This window comes from Echinops telfairi, unplaced genomic scaffold (genome assembly GCF_000313985.2).
Source record: "Echinops telfairi isolate 266 unplaced genomic scaffold, ASM31398v2 ScPeMD7_2565;HRSCAF=3150, whole genome shotgun sequence".
Lineage (NCBI taxonomy): Eukaryota > Metazoa > Chordata > Mammalia > Afrosoricida > Tenrecidae > Echinops > Echinops telfairi.
This window is the reverse complement of record NW_022106463.1, coordinates 12,240,747-12,249,648: the sequence shown is the minus strand read 5'-3', so window position 1 is coordinate 12,249,648 and position 8,902 is coordinate 12,240,747. Positions and strand designations below refer to the sequence as shown.

At 41.0% G+C, this 8,902-nt stretch overlaps 1 protein-coding gene across 1 annotated transcript in view; it reads right to left on the bottom strand.

Annotated features, from left to right (window-relative positions):
- The window catches only part of LOC123522138 (zinc finger protein 564-like), a 131,917-nt gene that overhangs the window by 30,629 nt on the left and 92,386 nt on the right, over nucleotides 1-8,902 (bottom strand). Inside the window, exons 2-5 of the mRNA XM_045294004.1 lie at nucleotides 8,780-8,887; nucleotides 7,969-8,095; nucleotides 6,921-7,065; nucleotides 2,215-3,166 (exon numbers count right to left, since the gene is read on the bottom strand). Coding sequence (XP_045149939.1) covers nucleotides 2,215-3,166; nucleotides 6,921-7,065; nucleotides 7,969-8,095; nucleotides 8,780-8,782 — 1,227 coding nt within the window. The 5' untranslated portion in view covers nucleotides 8,783-8,887. The remainder of the gene's footprint in view (nucleotides 1-2,214; nucleotides 3,167-6,920; nucleotides 7,066-7,968; nucleotides 8,096-8,779; nucleotides 8,888-8,902) is intronic.

The window sequence follows — 8,902 nt, the reverse complement described above, 5'->3', positions numbered from 1 at the left end:
AAAAAAAAAGAAAAAAGAAAATGTCTGGGAAACGATGGCAATATATGTACAAATATACTTGATAAAACTGATGTATGGAATGTTAAAAGAAGTGTAAGAGCACCCACTAAGAGAATGAAAATACAACAAAGAAATAATTTTGTCATTCCTATTAACATTTGGAAATACTGAACTGTATTTGTACAGTGCCCTGCTAAATAATTCTTAAACATAATTGAGAGGAAAAGTGACAGTGAGAAAGAAACCCACCTGACAAGTCTGACTGATGAGTCACCACGTACCAGAAACAGGGAGGCCGTGAATCTGAACACCCGGGACCTTACCAATTGAGAAAGGTAGTTGAATCCCAGACAAAAGGGGCCACTGTTTACATGCTAGCCAACCCGGAAGCACCACCATTTTTTGAAAAATGCCAGTCCTGAGCAAAGGACCCTGCTGAACAGATAGAAGGGCATATCAGGTCTGGGCAATGTCTCACTACTTTCAGTTTTTAGGTAGCAAAATCCTGCTGGGGGACTGTGCCCAGTGTGTCCTAGCTTACTGCTCAATAAACCTGCTGTGCCACCGTCTCCTACCTGCTTGTTTGGTGACTGGGCACATCATTGGGATACAATGCCATTTCACAGTTGCATCTTTTCCAGCTCCGAGAAGGGAAATGGTCCCAGGTCCCATTTGTACAGGCTTTATGGTTTTGTGGGAATACCCAGAAATTTTTTTCAAGCAGTTCCCCAAGTATCCCACTGAAGCCCACCCCAACCTTCCCAGCCACTCTGATTTGTAAAAAAGAAGCTGACCCAGGAAAATACAGAAGTTACCTTCAAACCACACTCCACAAGAGCCACTGGTCAAAAAAGAGTAAAAGTGCCCCAGACCCCCAGGAGCCTTACCCATCTTCCAGAGACTTGCTTGGTGAAGCCACAACTGGAAGGGTGGCTCTACCACACCCTATACCTTTTACATGATGTGCTCAGGGGCAATGGGTTCATGCTCTATGTTCAGGAGAAGCAGAAAGAGCTTTTTTCAAAGATCAATGTAGTATGTTCAGAGAAGCTGCCAGTTTTAAGTATAGTAAACACAACAACTATGATCTACCTGGCTTACCTCTAAAGGAATGGGATCCTACTCCTATAGCGAAAAGATGGTTCAGGATAAATCATGCAGTAGATTGATGATGCTCACATAAGAGTGAATTTTGCAAGTGAGGAGGTCTATCAAGAAGCATTATAGAAACACATTGAACAAGTTGATTTTTTTGGGTAGGTATTAAATTTTTCTTATAACAATCTAGTTTTGTGCACCTCTTTTATTATTCTTGTTGATATTTTTGCTGAAGTACTAACTGTATGAAATAATAAACCACCGTTTGGAGTATCTTTTGTTATACATAAAATAGCCATTAGGGCAGAGAACCGGTTGTTAGTTATTTAAGTCTCACCACCAGTTACATCCACCCCAAGCTGCAGGTACTGTTTAATGAATACTGTCTTTTGGTTGGAGGTGGGTTAATTTAAACTTCTGAAGGGAAGCGGCAATAGTTTGTTCATGAATTCTACCAGATTCGCAAGATTAATGCAAAAGAGGAACAGAGTACAGGATGCCTCAGCTAGCTACTGTGGCACAGAGCAGCATCAAATTCAAAATGATAATAATTTAAGGGAATAATGATCAATGGATGTAAATTTAGTAGACAATGTAAGATATTTGTACCACCTCAAAAAACACCAGCCTACAAGAACTTAAGAATTACAAAGGGTAAAATTCTTAACTATTCAGTGGGTAAAACTTGAAAAGATGGAAGCAAAGCAAAACCAATTAGCCAAAAACCACTCTCATTTCCAAATATAAGATCAACATATTTTATTGTGACTTAAAATCAACTTAAAAATTTAAAAACACAAACTCACATATGTTCAAAGCTGCTCCCTAAATCCTTACCTGTGATACAAAAAGCTGAGGTAAATTTAGCAAGAACTGAGAAAGTACACACCTGCACAGCTGCTCATGAGACTGAAGAATTAGCCACTTATTAAGACAGATGTGTACTTTGTATACTTACAATGAAACTGTTACTTTTCCCAAATGCACAAAGTAATTTTCATGATCCCTTCTTTCCATTTCTGTTGCCTTCTTACTCTCTGAGATGCTTCCTCTTAGGAGAGACTTCAAGGAATTTGTAGACTGAAGCATCAGTATGTGGAAAACCATCCTTCCTTAAGACTTCTCTTTACTGCAAGTGTATTTGTGCATAGAGATGTCTGAGGACCAACGAAAGGTTTTGCCGCATTCCTTACACTCATAGGGCCTCTCTCCACTGTGAACTCTCTTATGTCTGTTGAGGGATGAATAATGAGAAAAGGCTTTGCCACATTCCTTACACTCAAAGGACCTCTCTCCACTGTGAACTCTCCTATGTCTGATGAGGGATGAATAATGAGAAAAGGATTTGCCACATTCTTTACATTTATAAGGCCTTTCTCCACTGTGAATTATCATATGTTGAATGACATTTGAGGACACACTAAAGGCTTTCCCACATTCTCTACATACATATGGCTTCTCTCCACTGTGAGTTCTCATATGACTATTGAGGGATGAAGACCGAACAAAGGTTTTCCCACATTCCTTGCATTCATAAGGCCTCTCTCCACTGTGATTTCTCATATGTGCAATAAGGCCTGAAGACTGAAGAAAGGCTTTCCCACATTCTCTACATACATATGGCTTCTCTCCACTGTGAGTTCTCATATGACTTTTAAGGGATGAAGACTGACCAAAGGCTTTTCCACATTCCTTACATTCATAAGGCCTTTCTCCATTGTGACTTCTCATATGTGTACGGAGGGATGAGGGATAGCGAAAGGCTTTGCCACATTCTTTACATTCATAGGGTTTCTTTCCAGTGAGAGTCTGCACTGATGTCCTGAGGTAAGGAGGCCAACTGCAGACTTCTTCACATCCATTATCTTGGTAGGTACCATATTCAAAGTGAGAGCTGATATATTGTGTAAGTGATGAATGATTCATGGAAGATTTTTCATACGGACGGTAAGATGAATAGGCTTCCACAGGAGTTCTTCTGAGCATAGAGAGATCTAGAACCCAACTGAAGGGCTGTCCACACTGAGAGTCTTCATTAACTTCACTGACATTCTCTGTTGTATGCCTTCTGTTGAAAACAAGAAACAAACAGTTAAATATTACACATTTGTTACTTTCAAAAACACTAATAAACATATATTTTTTACCTTGAATTGTTTCATGTTTCAGATTAAATCGTCTGACAAAGATGCTACCATTATTCTCATTCTATTTCTACACTTTGGTGATTTCTAATTGTACATAAGTGAAATGTTGTAATTATTCAGTATTTCACATACTTAAGAATTCACACACACACACAAACACAGAATTCACAAAATGATAAAGTCCTCAGTCAAAACACACCTGACAGTAACAGGTTTGAGATGCATGCACCATAAGGGTTACAATGCATGCATGTGTTTCTGTCTATATACTGTGGTAGTTGCAAAATTTCAGGTCCACTGGAAGCTATATAAAAGTATAGGGGTGGAGTTTAGCCTGTCAATCATGTCACAGCCTGATAGTGTTTCTTTGTGGGCATGGCCTTATCATAAGCAGGGTACTGGAACCTTCCCCACCTCTCTCTGCCTTCACCCTCCTGTTGGCTGACCCTGATTGCTGTCAAAAACACTGTCACTGGATCCTGACAACTTTGCATTCACAGGGTTGAGTTCTCTGTCAATGCAAGTGGCTATGAAAGTCTGAAGAGGGGCTTATGGACTAGTATCAGATTTAAGTTGTACTGGGCTGGCATGTTTTCTTGATATACTATTAATTTTTTATATAAAGCTCCACCTTACAAATACATAAGTGTCTCTAGATTTGTTTCTCTAGTTCACCCAGCCTAGCACATTATGGTACCTGGGGGTGGGGTATTACAGAAACAAACCATGAATATGGACAGTGTATGCTTGTCTGACCTCCGCCTTATGGTAGGTTTTCTTCATTGGCTAGCCAAAGGTCAGACAGAGCCACACTATTCACTGGGACATATGAAGTGAAGGTTTTAAATCTTAAAAGTTATCTTTGGTTATGCCTGTCTGAAAGGGTGAAAATGAATGTGATTAATGTCAATTGCCCCATGAACTTCTCTGGGGCCATGCTGCTTAATCAAAATGGATGAGTGAAAGTCTGGCCCTGGCTTGGTGCAGCCTGAGGCCTCAGGCCATATTGCGTATAAATGGGGTAATTTAGATGAGAAATTATTGAATTTGACTGTTTTCAGACTTGAGTTTATGATCTAGCTGTACAAGGATTATATGACTTCTTCTATTTATTGTTATTGATATAATGCATGATAGAAATGATTATTGGTAAGTATAAGTACAGACCGTTTGTAAGCTCACTGCTTTCAGCCATGAAATTGGTTCTATTAAATGGGTATATAAAGGAAATGCCTGCAAACATGGTAAGAAAAGGTATGCCCCACTGCGTGCCTTTGAGTGCTCAGTACATTTGCTTTGGAAAAGACATGCCTGGAGAGCAATGGGCACACTGAAGGAGACAAAAAGAAAAAAAAAAAAGTAACATTTGGCCTTTTTGAAAGTTGTACTGGCAGTTGGCTCTGAAACCTGGAAATCTCTGTGTGTTAGTCTGGAGTGACTAGAGAAACAAATTCATAAGACACTCACGTTCATAAGAAAGAGCATAACATAAAGAGTAATTGTTTATTAAGAAAACATCCCAGCACAATAAAGATCAAGTCCATAACCCATTTTTTCAATACTAGTGTATACAGTCCTCTTGAGAATCAAGCAGCACATGCAATGATGCCAAATGCTGGAAGATCACAGGTCAGTGGATGGAAGGTCTTGTGGATCCAGTGGCTGTGTAAGTGTCTCAGGAATAGTTTGAGTCTCCATCAGAGTGTCTCTATGTGGCTTGTCAACAGGAATGTCAAGCAGAGTGAGGGTCTGACCCACGGTGAGTTATTTATCTCCTTAGTGCCTCCAAATGAAGTCATCAATCTGTTACACTCCACCCCTTCACTCTTAATAGTCCCAAACTGACACCAGATTCTGTAACTACCACAGACAACCCTTTGTTAACTTGACATTTTCACCCAACTATTTAGCCATATGTAAATTTCAAACAAGCAATAATAAAATCATATCCGTACATAACAGGATAAAATTAAAATGCATACAATTTTAAAATGTGCCACCCTCATTTAAGCATAACATTCTATTAGTGAAGAACAACAACACAATATCCTATAGTTATGTGAACACCTACACCATAATCCTATGAACATAATCCCCAACCTATGAAAGTATGTAAGCCAACCACTTCATGCCTTTATCCCCGAATTTTGGGTACCCAATTTCTATACTGCCCACTTACATCAACCCAGTCCTCTGAGGATACAATCCTAATCTTTGAAGTGAAGAACCTCCATTCCAGTTGGAACTCGTGAAGTCTGCATCCATAAGCAAAGTCAAAGCAGAACAGGCCATCCATAAAGCCGGCAGCCATATGCATGTGGTCACATGCTCATTAAAAAAATCTCTGCATCTGGTCGGGTTCTGGTCAACTCAATGTGGCCTGTCTCACTTAGCCTCACCAGGCTGCCCATTGGCTGCCTTGCCTTTAGACCATGGGCCATGGAACAAATTCTCAACAACCCTGGCCACCTTGGGCTAGGTCATGAAGTTCAGACCAGTCAACCCACTCTCATCATCTCCTCTAGTCCCTCTGAACCAGGTCCATGGGTGTCAGTCGCCAGACTTGACCCATCTCTTTATTGCTGCATTTGTCTCCCAGTCAACAAGTGGATCAAGGTAGTCAACTAGCAAGCATTTCTACCTTCCCAGAAGCTCCCTTTAACTTTCTGTCCTAGAGAGGAGAGTTTCTTCACAGCTCCAATTTTTTTCCAACTAATGGCACGAACCACTAGTTCAAAATCAAAATGCTAAAGAGTTCCTTTTTTTGTTCAATCTCTCAACAGCCCCATGAGCAAGTAACTTCACCTTAGAATGTCCTGACCACTCAAGAAACTGGGTGGGGCTTATTATTCTAGAGCCTCCTTTCCAGTAATCAAAATTATATGCCCATCAAAAATTATATCAATAACAATTGACAGAAGAAAACAGCATAACCCTACTACAGAACAATCCTAAACTCAATTAACAGTCAAGTTCAACCCTTATCTATCTTATCTTAATTCTTAATCTAAATTATTCCATTCATACAAAGTATGGCCTCCAGTCAGACTCTGGCTTTCTGCCAGCCATTTTCCCAAAGAAGCACGGTCTCTCAAAAATTCAAATGGCAATTTCACCCCATGAGCTCAAAATATACATTAATCACATTCATTTTCGCCATTTCAAACAAGAATAACTAAAGACAACAACCAAAGAAGATAATCAAAACTTTACCTTCCCATATTCTTTCCAGAAACCAACCCAGTAAACTGCATGGCCACATTTGACCTCTAGCTAGCCAAAGAAGAAAAACTACAATGACTCAAAGGTCAAGCAAGCATCTGCTCTCCATCTCTATGATGGTTTGTCTAGTACCCCACTCCCAAGGAAGAGGGACTTATACACCAGCATCGGACTTAAGTTGGACTGGACTGGGCTGTTTCCTTGATGAACAACGATTTCGTGATATAAAGCATTTTCTTACACACATGAGGGACTCTGGATTTGGCCATCTAGTTTAACACAGCAAAACAAATACACATATAAGAGGATTCTAAAACATCTTGGAAAATTAGATTGCCTTTCAATTTGCCACTAGCTTTTCAAAGATTCTCTGATAAAAACATTTCAATCCCATGATACCATCTTCAAACTCTCTTCTGAAGCACTGCTCTATCTCAAGTGAGTGACACTCACCTCACACATGCAGTCTGGTCCTTATTCTGATCTTCAGTGACAGGCAATTCACAGACTTCTCCTATCATAGTGGACCAGGTGTCATTTTTCATGAAATGTATTGTATCTTCAGAGGACACTTCTCCATTATTAAAGTTTTGAGAAACTGAAAACATGATTAAAAGTTAAGGTTAAAAGTAAAGCAAAAGCAAAGGCATTACTCAGATGGAAAAGGTTTCTGTGAGAAAAAAAAAAAAGATTTTAATACATTTTCCTGTTTCAGGACTTAGACCACGGTCAAAGAGCAACTCCACAGGAGGCAGTGCCATGACGACTGAGACTGACAACTGGAATGCAAAGGAAGGATAAAGTAGACACAATCCCCACGGACCACGAAGAGAGGAGTGAGGGCCACCTTCTCTGTGAGCACTGCTGTGCCTGGAAGGACACGGTCCGAGAAGCAAGCTCAGTCTCTGTGAAGGGCGTGTGCTCGACACAAAGAGACAAGTTCACACGGACGTCTTCACATCTCAGTCCCTCCTGCAGCCTGGTCCTTCAGAGCTTCTTCCCTCCTGCAGCCCTCAGCACGGCGGTGCTAGACAGGTGCTACCTGTACTCTCCTCGGGTCTTCCTCTGACTACTCTGGGACATCCATTGTGCGTGGCTGACCTGCTGCTCATGGAGAAAGACCTATCATGGGGAAGACAGTAATGGGCAAGGAACACTTCCCTGACACTGAGGCAAGATTTGTTAGTCAAGGTGTCCAGAGTGTGGGGAGATGTAATTTAGCTTGTCAAACATGTGACGGACATAGTAAGCCTCAATGCAATGCTCAGACCACAAATATCTCTCTGAGTGTACAACATTAGAAGAAACAAGGCTTTCAGTCACAATTGAAATAAGATATCCCTGTAACACACAGAGTCTATATTCATGGAGAAGCTATAACACGATGCTCCAAAGGGCATCAACGTCCTCTCATCACTGGGCCCACACTGTGGAGCACCAACAACGGGTATGCCACACGTGGTCCCAGAGAAGGTGACTTTTAAAAAGAAGCCATCCATACCTACAGAGGCCAGGTTTCTGATGGTTTCCATCATCACGTCTCTGTAGAGTTTCCTCTGGGCAAGATCCAGCAAGGCCCACTCTTCCTGGGAAAAGTCCACAGCCACGTCCTCAAGGGCCACTGCGTCCTGAAACATCCCACAAATTCTGGTTCAGCAAGTTACCATGTAGTCTTAAGTAGAAAGAAAATGTTTTTAAATGATGATGGCAACATATGTACAAGTGTGCTTGACAAAATGTATGTATGTATGTATGTATGTATGTATTGTGATAAGAGCTTTAACAGCTCCCAATAAAATAATAAGAAAAGAAAAAAGTTACCATGTAGTTCAGTGTGTGAAAGAAGGGGGACAATGAGATTCTTGGGGAACTGAGATTTCCTAGGGATTTGACGCAGCGTTCAGTGTCCTACTAATGTCCAACCTAGGTCTGAGCAATCACCCCAGCCCTTCACTGTCTAGGTTCACTTCCTCACGGGCTATATTGTATCTCCGCACGTAATAACTCTTCCAATACAGTGAGCTTGTCTCCTCACGGTTTGACTATGGCCTTTTGCAAGCTTCTTCCTCTCTGTTGTGATGTTTCAAAAGAGAGAACACTACGAACATGAGTTAGACAAATGCTTTAAAATTTAAACTTTATGCCCACATTTCAGCATCTCTTCCATTGGTCAAGAAGGGTGTGCTGTTTACCTCTTACCACAGGACCACGTAGAATATTTATGAAAACATGATTCACAGGTGGAAAGCAGGATGAGCTGTGAACAAGCAGAAATCACTGCAGACACTGCAGCTTTTCCCTTAGCCCCTTACCATCTTGGGAGGCCCAGTGGTCTGCAGAACAAAGGGCAACTCAAAGCCCTGACCTCACAGTCTTCGATTTCAAGAACTTCAAGTGACCAAGAACCGGCAGACCAGCTGCTGAAAAGAGAATGT